Source organism: Chelonia mydas, chromosome 5 (assembly GCF_015237465.2).
Source record: "Chelonia mydas isolate rCheMyd1 chromosome 5, rCheMyd1.pri.v2, whole genome shotgun sequence".
NCBI classification, from domain to species: domain Eukaryota; kingdom Metazoa; phylum Chordata; order Testudines; family Cheloniidae; genus Chelonia; species Chelonia mydas.
The window spans coordinates 52,458,943-52,479,953 of record NC_051245.2 but is presented as its reverse complement, the minus strand read 5'-3'; the positions used below and the strand labels follow the sequence as shown (position 1 = coordinate 52,479,953).

The following is a 21,011-nucleotide window of genomic DNA, read 5'->3' as shown; positions in this document are numbered from 1 at the left end:
CAGCAGCATAGCTGTAGTAACAGGTTATGCATGATAATCTTGGCTGACAGATGGGTGAAGTCATTCTTTAAAAGAATGGCTGAATGATGCTGTCTTGGCTACAGTTACTATGAAAAGAAGACTCCTATAGTAAGACCCCGTAAATAAGAGGAGGATCTTTCAGTCTAACCACCACTCATCTTCTAAGCAAATTTAACTGTGTTTCCAGGGAGGTTTTTGTTAGTAATTAAACAGTTCAGTAGTTATGTTAATTATCATTGAAATATCTTGTGTACAAAGTTGTCTTGAGTTTACTTGCTGATATTCAGCACAGATAGTAATAAATTTTGAAGACTTCTCTGTGTACAGCAGAAACTATTGTAGCTGTATTTAGTCAACTGAGAAAAGCAGACCAGGTAAATAATAAACTTCTTTATTGGATGAACATAACAAGCTTTTTTTCCTTTTAAAAACAAAACAAACAGCTTGTGCCTTATTCTTAAGCCCCTTGGTGATGTAAACATTTGTATTAAAACATTCATTTGTATTCCAATCAAAGGCATCACATTATCTTCCTTCTGAAGAGAGTTGTGCTATACTCTCAGCAGTTTCATTTTTCAGGGGGGATTTCTTAAACTTTCTTTTAGGTTTCAGTTCAAAGGGTTTGCACTCCTGAAATTTTGCTTTTACTTGCAAGAAGTAATGAACCCAAAACCTCAAATCAAAACTAATTTGAAACCACTTTGATTTCCACTGATTTCAGGACAAAACCAAGCACAACTGTTGGTTGTAAACCATATATCCCTCTACCTTCACTTCAGTGTGGATGGGGAAGTTACCATTATGGAACTAACAAATATATTACACCTCATAGATCACATCTCCTTTGCTGGTATTCTTTGGTTTCCCAGCCCTACGTTTGCCTCCAGGAAGTTTGCCTCCCACATTTGCACTGTTGTTTTACTAACTCTGGGGCCTGAGAGTCCAGTGCTAAATTTGTGCCAGCACTTGCCATGACTGAGCCCTGGCACCTCTAGGCTTGGCGGTTCATAGCCCCGGCATCTCTGGGCTTGCTGAACTAGTTATGAAAGTTTTTTAAAAAATTGCTTGAGCCCCAGCACCTCTTTCATTCCCAATTAAGTACTGTGATCGTCCCCAGAGTGGACTGTGATAATAGGGAATCTTTCTGTGGAAATAAGGAATCCCCATTCTGGGACTGAATCTCCAGCCCTAGAATCATAGAAATGTAGGGCTGGAAAGGACATTGAGAGGTCATATAATCCAGTCCCTTGCACCAAGGCAGGGCCAAGTCTACCTAGACCATCCCTGACAGGTGTTATCTAACCTGTTCTTAAAAACTTCCAATGCTGGAAATTCTACAACTTCCTTTGGAAGCCAATTCCAGTGCTTAACTATCCTTATGATTGGAAGGTTTTTCCTAATATCCAATTTAAATCCCCCTTGCTGCAGATTAAGCCCATTACTTCTTGTCCTACCTTCAGTGGACATCAAGAACAAGTGATCACTGTCCTCTTCATAACAGCCCTTAACTTATGCCAGCATCTGATATGCCAACAGAGCCTGTCACAATTTCCAGTGGGAACTGTAAAAATAACATAAAATGAAAATTATGTTAAACTCAGAAAGTACTAAAAAATCCCATAAACAAAGATCTCAGTGGCATGCATTAAATTCAAGCCATTTGAGTCCTAATGCAGCTGAATTGGGGACAGGCTGCCCATCTCCTTAGAAGATTTCTCTGTGAATTTTGGAACAGGTCTAGCATGCTGCTATCATCAAAATTAAAAGATGATGGAGCAAATCAGTATACCGTTTCTGAAGTGCCTGGGATAAGGGAAGCTTATCGTGCAACAAAGGCATTGAAGGGAAGTGTTAGAGCTAGTTGAAATGTTTTAAATTACTTTGGTTTTGATCTTGGTTGGTTGGTTTTGTGTGTGTGTGTGTTCTTCAGCTCCAGTTGTAGTCATCTTTGTGGGGTTTTTTGTACAGTTGTCATCTTTTTTTTGTCTTCAGCTATTGTCGTCACCAATGTTGGCTGTTTTATGTTAGTTTATTAGCTTATGTTTAGTATTTGTCATATTTGGTTGGTTTGGGAGGCAGAAGGCATTGCACTGCCCGTTTTGATGGGTCAGATTAATTATGTGATGGAATATTTTCAAAATAGGACATTTTAATTTCAGAAAATTACTGATTTTGACACAAAAATGGTTTCTCTTCTCTCTTTAATGTCAGTGGGAATTGTCTGGGCAGAATGAGATACATGACAGAAATGTGCTTCTTACAATGCAAATTTCAAGGGTTCTCTGAAAACTAAGGGCCTGAATTCAAGGCCCATTAAAGTCAATGGAAAGACTTCCTTTGACTTCAGTGGGCTCTGGATCAGGTCCCATAAGGACAGCAGAAAGTTCAATTAGGGCCAGCCAAAAACTTTACATCAAAACTGTTTTTTGATGAAAAATTGGGTTTCTGATTAATTTTTTTTTTCAAAAAGGTCTGCTATTTTGCAGAAAATTTCATTTTATTTTTGTCAAAAGAAACCAAACACTCAAGAACTGAAATATTTCAGCTGAAAACCAAAATATTTTGATTCTCATATTTCTTCTGTGGTGCCTCATGGATGTTATAGCTTGGTTTTCTCATGTTCCCATTTTCCTTTACGGGCCAGGCTCCGCAGCCAGACTGCATCTCACAGGATGCACGAAGAACAGGAATTGCCATGCTGCAACCAGCTGCTGTCAACATGAGGGAAGACTTTGGTGCATCATGGGGGAGGTGGTCCAATCATAGAACCCAGTCCATAGAGGAAAATGGGAATATGAGGCACCAAAAACGCTCCAATTTGAGGCCAGATAGTTTGGTTTTCAGCTGAAAACTTTGGTTTTTATTTATTTATTTATTTATTCTGAAAAGTGAAATTCCTGAAAAGCCCATTTTCTGACCAGCTCTGCTTGCAGCAAATTCTGACTTTTGATTTTTAGAGCTGACTGTGTGTCAGATTTCCATATCTACGCTTATGGCAAATTTGATCAGTGTTATGCCCAAGTAGTGGTCTCATGGTTTTATGACCATGTTTTTCCTTCAGGTTGTCTTATCCAATAGGAATTGTCCTTTTTTTGCAGGACCATGTAGAAAATGTCATGCTTTTCAATTATGTGAAAAGATGCCATACACTACCTTTGGGACAATAGTCATTTGGCAATAATGTGCTGATATGTGGCTGACAGTTATAATTGTTTTCATACTATCTTGGAAGTTATTCCCCTATTAGGAAAAAAAGCCATAGTAATAATTCCTTTAAATGGCATTTTCTTGCAGTTATTTCCTCTGCAATTATTTCTGCCATATTCCTGTGGTTTGGTTTGGTTTTGCTTTTTAACAGTGGCATATGCTATTAATTTTAAACTTTTTTTAAAAAGGTAGTTTTTTTAATCACACCTCAAATGTTTCCAAACGTATCATTATAATTTCTATCGCTACAAATTATTCCCCATTTCCCCTGTCAGTTTCCAGCACAGGCTATTTGTAACAACTCATCTCTAGCTGTGAGGATTCCCTACAATTCCTGAGTGCTTTTCCTTTGAATTGACTACCAGTGTGGTGTGCTGCACAGTTAGCTAATGCAAGTAGTTTTCAAATGCAGAACTTGTCTACAACGCAGCATAATGTGCTACTACGGTGAGGTCCCATAATCTCCTCAAGCACACACTATTTTAATGCCTTTTTCATTTTTAATGACTAGTGTACTATAGGCTGCTATTTCTCTCACATTCTCCACAAGAATTCTCATTGTCTGATATGACACCTACTGGTATGAACAGAACTGATCAATTATTTAAGTGTTCTAATGCAGTTCTAAAGTTTCTTCTAAATTCTGCCAGATGTCTAAATTTGTTAATCTTATGGACTATTTTATTTGCATCCATCATCATAAACACTGACCAGCTTTGAACATCCCTTACAAGTGAGAGAGACTATAGTTACTTAAAGAATTTTACTCTCCTGAGCTGCTTTAAAATGAACTTTATCTTTTTTTAAAGTAATACACAAAAATATGTCTGAACACAAATAGGACTAATCCAAGGTTAGTAGAAATGAGAACAGATTGTTAGCCAAATGGCTCTTGGCCCTTCACCTCCTGACTCCCTTTGTGACCCTTTCTTTATAAATCAGCATACCAGGCCTGAACTTGTAAAGTGATGTCCTCTCTTGAGAGGTGCTGAGTGTATTCTGAGGGGTTCTGGGAGTCGTCAGCGTCCAGTGAAGTCACTGTATCTTGCAGGATTAGTTGCACTTTGTGAACCGCTGGGATGGCATTGTTATCTGGGTACTATGGATGGGATTTACAAAAGTAAATATGGGACTTTAGAGCACAAGTCACATTGAGTTCCTGTGGGAGTTGGGTGCCTAACTCTCTTTGGTGTTTTTGAAAATCCATGCCCTTTAGTTAAAATGGATTTGAAGCATCAGTAGAGTAAGATTAGTCATAGTTTAGCACATTGTGGTATGTTAAAATTATCTTATACAGGAAAGATTCACAAGTCTTAAAATGGTTAGTGATTGTAATACATAAAAAGAGGGCTTAACTTCATTCGTCATTGAGTTACTGAGGAAAGTATATGGTATTTTAATGTTTCAGTTTTTGCCCTGACTTACACCTAAAAATTAACAATAATAAAAAAACTGCATTAGTTGAGAGTTTAGTTCAAGTGACTTATTTCTCGGTCTAAAGGCTTGTCTACATGACAAGTTAGTGCATGGCAAGCCGGGGTGAGAGTCTGCTTGCCATGCACTAACTCAGCTTGCCATGCACTAACCAGCTTGCCATGCACTAACTCACCATGTGAACACTCCTACTGCACGTTCTGGGACACCAGGGCTTGTCGTACACCAAGTCACCAAGTCCTCCATGATTCCAGAATTGTGGTCTGTAGAGTGTTTTCTGGCAGTCCACAAAAAACATTTTGGTCACATGGTACTAGTTCTTCCTGGTTTCCAGCTGCTAAGTTGCACAGAAGACAGCTAAAATACATGAAATGCTTTCCAGTGTTGCTTTTCCATTTAAGCAATTGTTGTAGTTGCCACATAGATGTCATGCAATTGCTAGCAGGAGAGGAAGTCTTCATGAATGTTCCACATGATTGTGAATGGGATGTGAAGTGATTCACAAGACCACCTCTCTAAGACCTTGTCCACACTTGCAGTGGTGTATAGGGTACATACAGCTATGTGACGAGGTGAAAAGCAGGCTGTATCCACACTCTGATGACTAACTACACATAGCAGTGAAAGGCCATGGCAGAGCTTTTCCCCGTTGCTGAACTCTTTCTTTGGCAACAGTGAAACACTCCAGCAGCAGGGAGGCAGCAGGACACCACACTGCTAAAAAGAGAGAGCTGATGTGACAGGCATGGCTTGGGCATGTAGAGAGCCATGTAGGCTATATATCCTACGGTTCTCGTGTGTCTGTACTCTACTCACCCAAGCAGTACCTCACTGTCTATACTGCTATTTATACCCCTGCTAACTGGGCATGCAGTGTCTGTACTCCACACGCCGCTGTAAGTATACAAATAATTTAAGTTGAATCTACACAAAGAAAGTTTGAGAACCACCCCTTCTCTATAACACTGCAATTTCTGAAATGTTTTACCATAATTGAAAATACCATGCGTACCATTTGCTACTGTGATTAAAAAAGAAAAAAAAGTGTGAATTGAGCTGTTTGCTCAAATAAACCAGCCATTGTATAAGTTTTAAGACAGAAACATTCAGAGCAAGCCTACATATTTATACTCATTTGTCAAGAAAGCATATACTCAGGAGAAAAGGAGGACTTGTGGCACCTTAGAGACTAACCAATTTATTTGAGCATGAGCTTTCGTGAGCTACAGCTCACTTCATCGGATGCATACTGTGGAAACTGCAGAAGACATTATATACACAGAGACCATGAAACAATACCTCCTCCCACCCCACTCTCCTGCTGGTAATAGCTTATCTAAAGTGATCATTAAGTTGGGCCATTTCCAGCACAAATCCAGGTTTTCTCACCCTCCGCCCCCCCCCCCCCCCCAACACACACAAACTCACTCTCCTGCTGGTAATAGCCCATCCAAAGTGACCACTCTCTTTACAATGTGTATGATGATCAAGGTGGGCCATTTCCAGCACAAATCCAGGTTTTCTCACCCCCCCCCACCCCCCTCCAAAAACCACACACACAAACTCACTCTCCTGCTGGTAATAGCTTATCCAAAGTAACCATTCTCCTTAACATGTGTATGAAAATCAAGGTGGGCCATTTCCAGCACAAATCCAGGTTTTCTCACCCCCCCACACACACACAAACTCACTCTCCTGCTGGCAATAGCTCATCCAAACTGACCACTCTCCTTACAATGTGTATGATAATCAAGGTGGGCCATTTCCAGCATAAATCCAAGTTTAACCAGAACGTCTCAGGAGATGATTCTTCTACAAAATATAATTTGAACATTCACATAAACCCTTCTCTTGTTGTACGGGTCATTTTTGTATATTCAATAGCTGATCCAATGAAACATCATTTTTTAAGCAGAGACAGAACAAAATAAGAGCTGTGTTTAGTGGTTCTGCCTAAGGGACTACAGATGTTAAGAAAAACATCAAAACATTATGTTAAAATAATGTTACGGGTCTATGCTTAAATTGGAAAAAAAAAACGGAAATGTAAAAAAAAGAAACATACTCTGCTTACCCTTTGCAAGAGCCTGGTATTGATTCAGAAAAGTACCTAAGCACATGCCAAAATCAGTCCATGTTCAAGAAAGCAGCTAAATACATCATTAACTTCAAGCATGTATTTAAATTCCATTCACTTCAATGGGACTTAAACACATACTTAAAGTTAAGCATATGCTTAAGTGCTTTCCAGAATCAGGGCATCAGTGAATCATTTTGCCTAATACATGTGTTAAAATATCTAATAGTAATTTAAAAAGAGAGAGAGAGAGAAAGAAAGATAGAAAAGTCCTCTTTCGAAAGTGTTAGAATTGACAAAATAGTCTGTAGAAGCTTCTTCCTCTCCAACTGCTTACAAAAGTTCTTTCTGGAGCATTACTTTTTAATCAGAAATGAGTTTTTTTCTTTATAAACTTAAATCTGTAATATTTTTGATAAAATGAATGCATACTTAGTTGACTTTATTTAATATACTTCTGAGAATTTGTTGTTACTTATGTGCAACAGCTTCTAGAAATTATATCTTTTAGCAGTGTAGTTTTTTTTCTTCAAAGTACTACAAGTAATTAGGCACTATAGAGTATTTGCTAGCCATTTCATTTTTTTAAAATAGGGACCTTTTTATATTTACGTTTGGAAAACAGCATTTATTTTAGGCATTAAAACAGAGATTCTGACACAGCTTTAGCTATTGTGTATAGCAGCGTACCTGGTGGCTGCTTTATTTTATTGGTTCCAATTTTTCACCATATCAAATGCTTGGAGTGGAGCGTGGTGGCCCCCGGGAGCCAGCTACAACTGATGCAGGGCCACCCAACCCTAGTGTAAATAAGATCAGGAAGGTTCCAGCACTAGCTTTATGTTGCTGGTAATGCTGGCATAAGGTCTCTTATTTATTGGATAATTTGAGAATTGGGCATAGCTGAGCTCAACTCTGCCATGCCCCCAGCCTGCCTCTAATAAGCCACCTGTGCTGAGGGCAGAGGAAGCAGTTAAGCCACCTTTGCCAGCTCTACACCTGTGCAGTTTCCTCCAGGACAGAAGGAATTTTCTGCTGGGAAACTTAATCCTGTGTTACAACTACTTTCTTCTTCGTAAATGGGTAATCAGTGCAAAATGGTCTAAACTGATTAGAGAATCTGGCCTTATTATACTTTGGCCCCAATCCCACAAATGCTTATACACATGATTACATGATTACTTACTCCTGAGTTCAACTGTATAAGTAGTATAAGTAAAGAGTTCTCAAACAGGGCCAATTCCACATAGCTTAAATAAGAACACTACTCAGTACTGTTTTAAATTTACACTAAGTTACTCAACTAAATAGCAATCTAGAGCATTTCATTACAAATATTCAGACTCATGTTTGTGTTAATATTTAGCTCTTTCCTCTGAATCACATTTCTGTTGTTGAATTGTCTTGTAACATCTCAGGACTAAATCCACAAAGGTACTTAGCCACTGCTCCACAAGGTGCTGCAACATGAAACCCCTCGGTGCCCTACCACCTAATAGAATCTTCAGCCCTGAGGTATGTGCCCAGGCTTCCCAGACAAGGCATGGAAAGAAAGAAGTGCTTAAGGTAGGGATTCTGAGAAGCCATTTAGCTGAGCAGGGAGCCACGTAATCTCCATAACTCCTCAGCCAGGAGTGAAATACAGAGGGAAAAGGAGGGGCTTAGGCTCCTCTTCTCAAAGGCATTTATTTCAGAGCAGCAGCCGTGTTAGTCTGTATCCGCAAAAAGAAAAGGAGTACTTGTGGCACCTTAGAGACTAACAAATGTATTTGAGCATAAGCTTTCGTGAGCTACAGCTCACTTCATCGGATGCATCAAAGGCATTTAGGCACCTGATTCCCATCAATATGGGTCTTTAGGCAAGTGACTGATGGGCCAAAGGCAGGTGCCTCCATCCACTCCAGATTCTTAGCCATGAACCCTCTCTTGTAGATCACTGCCTAAACCAGATCAGCCCGTGTCCTAGGGGATGAAACCCAGACTTTTCTCAAGAAACACTAGAGAGAAAGAGATCCACCCCATTGTAGCCAAGGCCCTCACCTTAGATACAGAAGACCTCTGTTAAAGTCCCTGTCCTGCCTGATTTGGAACAGGGTCTTGAACCTAGATCTCCCACATCCCTGGTGAGTGCCCTAACCATAAGGCTATTGGGTGTTCTGGTACACCCTCACGCATGCCGGGCAGCCAGCTCCCAAAATTCCCAAGCTGGTTGCCCAGTTCTTTTTGTGTGGGTTATGCATGCTCAGAGCATACCTACCAGCTCAGACCCCTCAGGTGAGATAGGCAGCAGAACCCCGACTTTAAGAATCCTGCTAAGGCTAGGATACTGAGCAGCTTGGATGATTTTGTGCATGCCCACCAGTGGAAACATAGGCATCTAGGAAATTTAAATGCCTATGGAGTCTGGTGCCAGCTGAGTGGTGGTTCTGAGAACATCATTGGTGACCAAATGGTGGACTTAGGCACCAAAAGAGGCTGTTAAGCCCTTAAGTATCTTTGTGGATCTAGCCCTTAGTAACTAAAACAAAGCAGGAAAAGGAGATATACAAAGAGAGCAGTTTAGCCCAGGAGTGTTCTTTGAATCACAGGATGTTAAACTGCTTTTAGATCAGCAGCTTGTAGAAGCATGCATTAAATTGTAATCCATGGTTCTTCTTGTAACCAGTTAATGATCCTATCAGTAACAGCCTAATTGCCTCTGCCAAGCTCTGAATTCTGCTGTTTTGAAGAAGGCAATGATTGTGATCCAGCTAATCACATTCAAATCTGAAAAGTACACCGCAACAGAATGTTAATTCAGCTTCTTTTTCCGGGTAATCCATTTGATAACCTGGTGTTTGCAATTGACTAACTGAATATTCATTCCACTTCCACAGAGGAAGGTATGTTTTTCATTAAATTATTTTAATTCAGATATTTTGTCGATACTCTGCGTTAAATCCTGATTCCATTCTCATACTAGTTGGTTTCAATGGAAATACTCCTGCAAAGCAAGCAGGATGTAGCCAGTTGGGGAAAAACAGCTAAAGAAACATGTGGGAGCACAGCTGTTACCTTGATGCTCTGTTAATATCAGCCTTTGTTTTTTATAATTTTGTTCTTGTTTCAGTATAATTATTCAACACAATGTAATAAAAAAATGTGTACTTAGCACCATGAAAGTGTGCTAGAAAAAAATGACAGAATATACGCCAAAGTATCCCTGAGCTTTCCACATCATTTTTCAGAACAACATTACAAGGCTATTGGATATGTTCTGTAAGCATAAAAAAATTGTTACTGGGACATTTTTATTAACTCTGGATCTGTGTAATAATAAAGGTTGATTATGATTTTACCTTTTAAATCCTTTGAATTTTAATGAGATTTTTTTCCTGCTCTGAATTTCAGTGAGAAGTACTCTGAATATGATGGCCACATAAAATATTTATGAAATCCATCTAGATTATCTTTAAGGTTATAAAACAAACAAACAACACCTGGTTTTTAAGAAGTTTTTTTTTTATACACTAACAAAACAGACATTAATTTTCAATGTAAGAAACATTCCTTTCAAGACTACTTTAAGAGACCATTAAAGTCAAGATATTAAAAAAATTATGCCTAAAAGCAAAGCTCCTAAAACCTTAGTTCAGTGATACTCAGACTTTGGTAGTTCAGGAGCCAAATAAATGATCAGCATTACCCAAAAGAGTCACAGTAGTGTGAATTCATTGTTTCATTTACTATAGTACAATATATTCATATTCAAACAGTATGACAGGGGAAATATTTGGATAGATCAGATAATTCTCACAGCAAAATGACTGATCAAATATTCTATTTGGTTAATAATTAAATCACATAGTGTTTTAATAAAATATGCTGCAAAGAACTGCAGGAGGCATGTTAAAGAGCCAGTCATGGTTTGTGAGCCTCAGTCTGAGTATCACTGGCTTAGTTAAAAGTGCAGAGCAACCAGCAGCTGCCACTGAAGTTAACAGGAGTTGCCTGGCGCTCAGCCCTTTTGAAAATCAGGCCACTTATTTAGGCTCCGAACTAAAGTATTAAGAGCTTAATTTTAGTTACAGTTTACTCTAAGTCCCCTTTATACTGCTCTTCCCTCTGTTTTTGAAAAACTTGACCTAAGATTGCAAAGTTAGAATTAAAGTTCTGCAACTTTAGGGCACAATCCTACAAACACTAAGCTGGTGAGATTTTTTTTACTCATGCAAGTACACCTATTGACTACCACCCATGCTAAAGAACAGTATAGTTCTGCCACTTCACTAAAACCCATCTCTGGACCTAGCAGACCTTGCAAAATACTGACTGGAGTCAAATCTGCTATTTTTAGCAAGAAAATCAAGAAACTGGCAAAGAACGGTCTTCAGGCACACCAATCTACTGCCCACTTCCTTGATCTGTATCAGTCAATGTTCAGGCATAGTCATGGAAGAAGGACAGCACTGATAAATATCTCCTTCCTGTACACAGATGGGGGAATATGTCTATGCTCATCCTCCTGGGTCTGTCTAGAGCATTAGTTACTGCTCATCATAGTGTGTTTCTGTCACTCACCTCAGAGATGTAACAAGGTTTGACAGGACAGGTCTGAAATGGGTCCAATCATTCCTTTCCAAATCCTCACAGAGAGGAATCATGGGGAGCTGTTCCTTTACCTCTGGCCACTCAATTTTGAAAGTCCATAAGGCTCAGTCCTCCTCTCCATCCTTTCTAACATCCACACAAAGTCTCTGAGGGGAAGTGAGACATCATGGTCTGACATGCAAGCGATATGCAGCAAGTCCTCAGTTCTACATACACTTTGCTTCCAATAGAAATAGCACCATTTTCCCAGCTATCCATCTGCCTGGCCAGGATAAACAACTAGATGACAGAAAGCTGGCTGACCCTGAACCTGGACAAGATGAAGGTGCTTTTGGTGGGAAGATGAAAAATCTCTGAAGATCTAACAAACTGTTAATTCACCTCCCAGTCAAAGTTCTGCCCTCCAGTTGTCTAATCAGACCAAAGTGTACATGCCTTTCTGGACTCCAGATACCGATGTCTGGAAAAATTATTACTTCAGTCTATGACTAGACAAAAGACTGTTCCCATTCATGTCCTACATGGAACTGCTCACATGATCCAAGCCTTCATGATCTCATGGGTAGACTACTGCAACTCACTCTGAGTCTTTTCATGACTTCAATGGACTTTCAGATGCAGTGTTGTTGTTGTAGCCCGGTTAATCCCATGATATTAGAGAGACAAGGTGGGTGAGGTAATATCTTTTATCTGAACAGTTTCTGTTGGTGAGAGAGGCAAGCTTTCAAGTTCACACAGAGCTCTTCTTTAGGTCTGAAAAGCTAAACACACGGTGAAACAGATTAAAATGTCTTACCTACTTGTGCTAAACAATCTGTTTTACCTTGTATTTAGCTTCCGAGACCTGAAGAAGAGCTCTGTGTGAGCTTGAAAGCTTGCCTCTCTCACCAACAGAAACTGGGCTGATAAAAGATAATACTTCACCCACCTTGTCTCTTCAATGAACTTTGAAATATACTCTAGCTCTAACTCAAACATTTTAAAAGTTCTGATTAGTCCGAAATGTACCAGCTCCTCAGTAATATTGGCCACTGAAAATACATAACCCGGCTCACTACACTGGCTCCTCACAGAATACTAAGTCAGATTCAAGGCCTTGGCATTAATTTTCAAGATCCTCTGTGGAACTGACCCAAGATATGTCAAAAAATCACCACTCTCTTCACAACAATATTCCTCAGGAACTATGAAGCTGTCAACCTCAGGAGAAGACTAGGCTTTCATGGCAAAAGGGCCAAGACTTTGGAACTCATTACCAGTACCAGAGGACATCTGAATGGTCACGTATCTTCCTGCCTTCAGAACACAGAGTCAAATTAACTTCTTGAACTATGACTGCATCTTAAAATAGAGAAGGAGAAAAAAGATGTGAAGGCATGAAGAGGGGGAGAGAGAAGAGGAGGAGTGGAGCACAGGGGGAGAGAGGATATATATCTATAAATAAATATTTATAATAATAATAATAAAGTACTGCCTTTACTGTTTTAGGGGAAGTGGGAGAGAAAACTGGACCTTTGGCCTATTGTGATCTGGTTGTCATCAGATGGGGACATCTGTTTATAGTTATGTAGAATGAAGATAAATTGAACTATTACAACCATGTTAATTATCTAGCATAGAGAAAGAATCAGATATTACAGCATGCTACATATGTGCATTGAAGCTTATATAGAAATAATGTAGGATATTACTATATGATTGCAAGCCTCTTATCCAAATTCCTTATCCCAAATTCCTTATCTGCCTTGCAACTCTATGCTATGCTGCTGTGGCTCACAATCTAGACCAACAGCCAGCATACAAGCAAGATCTCACCCTGGCTTCCACACGCCAGTTATTCTTTGCAATGGGACCTCAACTACCATTCCAGCCACAAGTTCTTTTCAAAAACATTTTTCTGCCATGTTCAGCACCTCTCACTGTAACTGCTCAAGTTCACTGCACCTTTAAAGAGACAGTGCACATCACCTGTTCGTTTAACTGGTGTTAACACACCCTCCACTTCAATACACATCACTTAATTGATTTATTAAAACTAGCACACAGATTTATGTGATACCCAAGTAAAAGGGACAGGAATAGAAAAGGTCACAAACAAACAAACAAAAGTAAAACTCTGCTTCTAAGACTAAAGTCCAATTTAACAAACTAGAGTCTTCTGTTCAAAGTAGTTTTCTCATAGGCTTTTTATTGTCTTAGGTCACACCTTGCTTAATTTACATTGGAAACACAATCAAGCCTGTGGAACCATGTTGTAGAACCAGCTGGGCTTAGGCACTGTCCAGGAGTGCAGAACAATTTGTAGAGTGGGGATGCTGAGAACCATTGAACTAACCTGTAAACACAATATATTATGAAAACCACTTGAAGCCAGGGAGTGCAGCAACACCCCCAGCACCTGTAGTTTCAGCACCCATAGCAATGTATGCCAAACACAACTGAGGAACATAGTTCCAGTGCATCTGTGTAGTTTTTTTCCATGTTAACCATACTTACATCACACAAGAATATTAATAATCAATGAGTTACTTTTCCAAGACGCCTTTTAAATAAATCTCATGACAGCAATATGTAGGGTGCACAGAGCTGGTTAGGCCAGCTGAGACTCACTGCTATGTACCAGAGAGCCCCTTGCCCTCTGGTATTGGGGTGTCACAGACATCCAATTTGCAGGAGACTATTTGTAAGAAAAAATGCATTTGCTATTTAAAAAGTATGAGGATAAATATGGAAATGATTTAACCTGGAGCAAAAACTAAAATTCATGGGGGTAAATATATTTTGGGCAATAGATGCAGTTAAAGTGCCAAAACAATTTTAGAAATCCCCAGGCCTTCAGCTGGTGCAAATAAATGTAGCTTCACTGAAGTCAATGGAACCAGACCAAATTATACCAGCTGATGATCTAGCCCCTAGTTTGAGAGCTGAGGGTGGAGTGGGGGAAGAACTAAAATTAAAGTTCCACACAAGAGGAACCCATAAGCAGCTATAGGAAATAAAGAATGTAGAGTGCATTTATACACTCACACGCATCACAAAACAAATAACATGCCCAAACAGCACATGTCATGTAACCATCCATGATTGTGTGGAAATCCTAACTTTGAGGTTTTAGAAGCATATGAATACTGAAAATCAGGACTCGAGAAATAATGTACTAGTAATGCTAAAAATCTCTTTATCAGGAATGGAAGCCCTATCCAAGATGTATGATTCTTGTAAAGCCAATCTAATATGTATATTCCAGATCTTGGAAAATACTGGTCTAAGTAGGCAATTGTAAGTTAGAAGACGTTTTGGAAATCCGCTTAAACAATTGTTGAGTTGGTTTCTCTACAAAACTCAGGGCTTTCCTGAATTAGTTTGTGCTCTTGGGCATCATAGCTGATATGACATGATCAAGAATGTATCTTTATGTTTTTGTGTGACACAAAGTCAGTTGCTGAATTTAAAATATTACAACTATGTCTGACTGTCTTATTTATTTGTTTGTTTATAGATTGACCTCCTTGTTCCTACAAAAGTGACTGGCATAATTACTCAAGGAGCTAAAGATTTTGGTCATGTACAGTTTGTGGGCTCTTATAAACTTGCTTATAGTAATGATGGGGAGCACTGGTCCATCTACCAGGATGAAAAACAAAAAAAGGATAAGGTAAGATAATGAGGCAATTGATATTTGGATTGCATTTACAGAAAGTAGTAACCTCAGTGCTGGTAGCCTCCAGGTTAATATGTACTGTCTGTTTTATGTGGATCTATATGCCTAGAGTTCCACAGTTAAAAGTCAAGGTGAATAGAAAGGAATCATATACCACAATGACATTCACTGATACTATAATATCGTACATATCAATGCAATGTGCCAGATCCAAAGCTATTAGATGTGGGACATAAAACTTTACGGTTCTCCATTTATTGAAATTATTTCTCCTTTGAACTCTGCAGTAGAACACATATAAAAAGTAGCTTGTTTGTGTTTTTGAGAACAGCAACCCTGCTAAGATTTTGATAAGCGTATGATAAAATGTGCTAGCTATTTTGAAAAAATAAATACTTTTTTTTTAGTGTGCCTTTGTACCTAATGGTTCTGGGTTGATTTTTCTGGTAATTAATCATTCTAGGATATCAGATACCCACCCATATGCATTAATATTGCATCAGCGGTCTTAATATGCTTTAAAATAAATTAATTCCAGAACTCTTCCTTTTGCAAATGTTAATGGCAGATGTTAGAGAAAGGCGTGTTTTAAGATGTTGAGTGCCATGTAATTTTATATCAACATAATCTAGAGAAAAAAGAATTGACAGGTCAAATTTTAATAATTGTTTTTCTCCATACTACTCCAGGGATATGATCCCCACTATATTAGTCCCGTGAGGTGATCCCTTCCTTAGGGGTCAACACTATCAAAGACAAGGAAGATACTCATAAGTCACTCACATTCCTATTTTCTATGCAAGTCTGAGCTTTCAAAATAGTGTGCTTAAAAATTCTTAAAGAGAGTCTTAAACTCAAGTGGTCATCAAAAAAATCATTGTGTGTCTTCTTAATGATCCTTGAAGAGATAATTGTTGTCTTTGTGAGTTTGGTAAGAAAGTTACCTAAGCAATGCAGATAACTAATTAATTCCCCAATCAATATAAATAGTTGATGCTCAAATAGCGTCTTATATTAGTAACCAGTTTTAGCAAGGTCACTTGATTCTATATTGGTACATAAAACATATTACTACTCACACAGTAATGGTATTGTAAATTATTATTTTAGATGATTGCATTTAGATGCAAAACATTTGCCAAAGAACATCACAAAAGAAGTTTTTCCATCTTAAGCATTTAGTGAACAAATAAACAGGTTTTCACCTTTAAATTGAAACATAAGGTTAGAAGTAATCAAAAAATTTCACCACTATACACATTTTCCTTAAAGTTAAACAAATGAAGACTTTAGACTTTATAAAAGAAATCAGTGTCACAAAGCATATTTCCAGAAATCTTTGTGAGTGGGAAACAGGAGGGAGGGGAGGGGAGAGGAGAGAAGGAAGGGGTAACCAAAGACTCCTGAGTCAGCATTTATTGCCTTGAAAAACCAGGTACCACACATCATTTTGCTTTCACATTGTAGAAAATAATATATTCACATCCCTTAACAAGGTGGTGGTAACCTACTTTTTGAGAAGACATTCCTATGGTAGTTTGCCTTTTAACCAAACTGTTCCCCAGATTACAATCTAGATTCATAGATTCTATCCATCATACTGCAGGAACCACTGTGGTCATCCTCTCTGTCCTCCTGTACAACATAAGCCGTAGAATGTCCCAAAAATAATTGCTGGAGCATATCTTCTAGAAAAAAAATCTGATCTTGCTTTAAAAATTGTTAGTAATGGAGAATCCACCATGATCCTTGGTAAATTGTTTAAATAGTTAATTACCCTCGTTGTCAAAATTTTAACACTTATTTCCAGCCTGAATTTGTCTAGCTTCAACTTCCAGCCATTGGATGGTGTTATACCTTTCTTTGCTAGATTGAAGAGCCCATTCTCTTTAATTTTATAACATTCTAGTTTTTTAATCAGAATGTTGTGCAGTCAAACGCCTTTCAGAAGTCTAAGTAAATTACATCAACATTATTGTGTTTATTAACCAAACTTGTATTGTCATCAAAAAAACATATCAGGATAGTCTGACAGAATCTATTTTCCATAAATCCAGGCTTATTTGCACATATTACATTATTTTGTCTGGGACTGATGTCAGCCTGACGGACAAGCCTATGATTACCTGGGTGATTCCATTTAGCCTTTTTAAAAACTGGCACAACATTAGCTTTCTTCCAGTCTTGTGGATCTTTCCTAGTGCTCCAAGACTCATTAAAATTCAACATTAATTGTCCAGCGAGTGCCTCAGCCTGCTCCTTTAAAACTCTTGGATTCAAGTTCACTGGACTTGCTGTTTAAAAATGTGTAACTTTAGAAACTTCAGTTTAACATCCTACAGTAGATTCACCCACAATTCTCAGTTAAAAATCTTACCACATAGTCTATGCATGGGACAAATAGCAGTAACTAATATTTAGATATATCTTTTTAACATAATATAAAATTCAAACTATATAGAATATTAAAGCAAAATAGACATTATAAAGCTGCATTTGTGAGTCTGTGGAATTGGACCTAGAAATGATATGTACAGATTTATGGCCAAGGAAGAGGCATTCTCCTTGATGCTTTTTGTGCCTATCATTTATTCGGAGAAAACAGATTTCCTAGGATTTTTTTCAGTTAGTTCAAACTTTTAATTTAATAAAGTAAGCAACCATAAATATAAGCATGTATGCTTTTGTTTTCCAAGGATTGTACATATAAAAATAATTATAAATATGTTCTAAAATTCAGTAAAGGCAAAGACAGGTTTGGAATAATCAAAATGATATGTTGTTATAATTACCATAATTACCATTTTTGCATCAATTTGGAAGTCTGTTCCCCCACAGGTGTTCAAAAGTAGGTTTAGAGATTGATTTATACATACATATTTAATTTCTCTTTTTTTTTATTTTGAATGTTGTTCAGTGTACATTGACTTGACCCTGGAGGCTGCAAACAGCTGAATTAATAGCATGGTCAAATTTTTATTATGGAGTTGTTTACAGAACATACACCGCTTACGGGAATAATTTTTTAAAAATGCAGACAAATGGAAATTATTTATCAAAACATTCTCCTGGGTTATGGATAATTGGAACATAGTTACACTAATGGCCATTTATAGCATATATTTAGGTTCCAAATGGTTAGCAAAATGTCTTATTCTAGCAGTTAAAGTAACTGTTGCCTCAAGGTTTGAATGTTTTCAACAATTGTTGTGTTTCTTTTCAGGGTATTAAATGTTTCCACTTGTATTTATTATTCTTGGAACTTTTTTTTTAATAAAAGGAACCATAAGCGTACCTCACACATATCAATTGTATTTTCAGTTTTTGCATTTTATAAAAGAGCTTATGATACAAAATATGGTATATCCATATGGACAGTTTTGCTAACATGGAATTAGTGGTAGCTTGCCTCTTGGGTAGACCCACTGATTTCAATTAATTGAAAGGTTCTATTCACTCAGCATGAGTAGGGTATCATAATCTGACCCATATTGTTCTAAGTCGCTCTCTCTCTCTCTTTCTCTCTCTCAAATATAATTTGACAGCACTGAGAACAAGATGGCAGATCTCAGTGGTTTTATCCTGTAGTGACTTTCTTTTGCAATAAATTCCAAGGCTCCAGATAATAAAAGCAAAATCTGCCATTGTAGCAATAAAATTGAAAAAGTACTGACAGCTGTGATTATGGATATAATTGGTTGTCAGGTAAAAATAGGAAACAATAATTTCACCTTTCCTGGATGTACCATAAATGTATCCAAAATATCTGACCGTTACCAACATTAGTACTTCATACTCATATTAGTTTATAACCTTTGCATTAAAAAAAGGAAATGTCTTCCAGAGACCAAACGACTAATAGCAAAGTACTACATTCATTACAGTGAAAAAGAGAACATACATTTAAGCTTACCCTAACTTTGCTCCTTGGTGTAGTAGCACAGAAAGAGACACCATCAAAAAATACTGAGCAGCGCTCGGCGGGCGGGGAGGAGGGGGGAGAGAACAAAAGAGAAAGAGTTTGGAACAAAAACAGAATCCTCCTGAGATTGGGACCAGCCTTTGCAGAAGAACCAATTTTGAGGATGTTCACAGAATTTGGCCCAAAATGTATAAATATTTTCAAGGATGCTTTACTGCACTAAGCAAAACTTACTGATGTTTCCCTTTTTTCTACCATGGCCTGATAGCTTTATGATAGTCTTGATGTGAACTTATCCTGAGTGGAATAAGATTGCCATATTCTTTGAGAGTCCCCATAGATTTTTGCTTCCCATTACTGGTGATTTGTAACCTCCTGCTATCATTTTTCAGATGCTCAGTTATCTAACTTTTATTTACTATTTCAGGCAATCTACACAGTTCTAATGTCTTCCCCTGCCAACTGGCTTTCCAATGGTCCAATGTCTTAGGAAGAAAAACTAATGCCAAAAAATGGAGGAAAAGGGAACACAGTCTCCAAGGGAGACCTACTCTTGAGCCCCAAACAAAATTTGACACTTTATATGATGAATAAATTATAGATCTAAAACCCGTTAAAATATATATACATTCAATGTATATGTAAAGTGCTGATCATCTCCTTTCACATTCAGCCACTTGCAGGATCCGTCTTTAAATTGCCATCGGATCTCATTGCAAATTACACTGATTCCTATTGGTGTTCACTTCTGACTCTTCATGGATCAAGGTGGTTTTTTACAAGGAAAAACATCAACTTTTCATATTTACAAATGCACTATCTGCAGAATATATCTTCAGTAAATCTATAATAAATAAATTAGATGTTTCAAAGAGAAGGAAATGTGGGTTTTTTAGCTTTAGTTTTCAGTAAAGCACACTTTTAAATGGAAAACTTGTGAAAGCAAGAATAGTAACTCCTGCTGCTTCTGTCTGGCTTCTGCCATTTTAACTGCCAGTCATCTCTGTTTAAACCTACACTGAGCTCATCTAGAACTGCAAACTAAAGGGTACTGGAAAAAATGCATATTTAAAAATATGCCTTTCTTAATCATTGTAAGTAGTTAGAATGAAACCTCTGGAATATATTAATGTTTTCCCTGCAATCAGGAATTACTGAAGCTTAAGCAACCTATGTGTGTGAAGAAAGTGTATTTTAGATTAATGACTGGAGTAAAATAGTTATCTTGTTTTTCTCAGCTAGAGGTCAGTAGCTTACTATATGTCTTATGGCAAGGCCACTTATACCAAGCATGAGCAGATTAATTTTTTTTTAAAATCACATTTTGAATGTGATTTTTAAATTACCTTCCGTGCTGTAGATAACCTAGACGCAACTGTAATGTCAAATGGAGGTCTAAAGATTGCATTTTTCTTGATAATATGTAAAGGGCCACACTTTTAAAGGAGCCTCAGTTCAGCTTTGAAATTTACACCCAGAATTTGGCACTGTCAATCCTGATCAGAAATTGCAGGAACAATTAATTACAGACAGAGATTATAATATTTAAATGTAGGCCCAATTTGTGGGCAAATCAAGTAGTTAGCAATATAAATGGTATAATTTACACTTCTAGTCAATCTCCTTATCAACTGATTGCAGAGACTAATTGCAAGTGTGAAATGAGATGATATTATATTTTTTTTAAAACTGGCCCATTTTCTGTAATAATTTTGCTTAATTTTCTTTCGTCAAATGTATAATTATTTTAATACTCATATTGATAGATTTATCACATTCTCTTTTTGCATAAAATACAGATTATGGACACATTTTAACAATATTTTACACATTTTCAAATTCAGTACTTGATTTGCTTATGTATAGTATAATAGTTAATACCAAAGCTGTGAGAATACTGGAGAACTTTTCAGGCACTCTGGTTTTCGTTTTTCAAAATTCTCCCGGTTTAAAAGTCCAATGCATTGTTGATTAGCGACAACAGCAAATGTAAAGCAAAGTTTTTAAAAAAACATTTATTTTCATTTGGCATGTGGTATGGAAAGGGGTATCATATGTTATTAAGCACCAGGTAGTTTTATCCCCAAAATTACTAAAAA

The 21,011-nt window shown here is 37.6% G+C and overlaps 1 protein-coding gene across 1 annotated transcript in view; it reads left to right on the top strand.

The window, feature by feature from the left end:
* The window catches only part of EDIL3 (EGF like repeats and discoidin domains 3), a 389,354-nt gene that overhangs the window by 352,671 nt on the left and 15,672 nt on the right, over window positions 1–21,011 (top strand). The window contains exon 10 of the mRNA XM_027827522.3: window positions 14,829–14,984. Coding sequence (XP_027683323.1) covers window positions 14,829–14,984 — 156 coding nt within the window. The remainder of the gene's footprint in view (window positions 1–14,828; window positions 14,985–21,011) is intronic.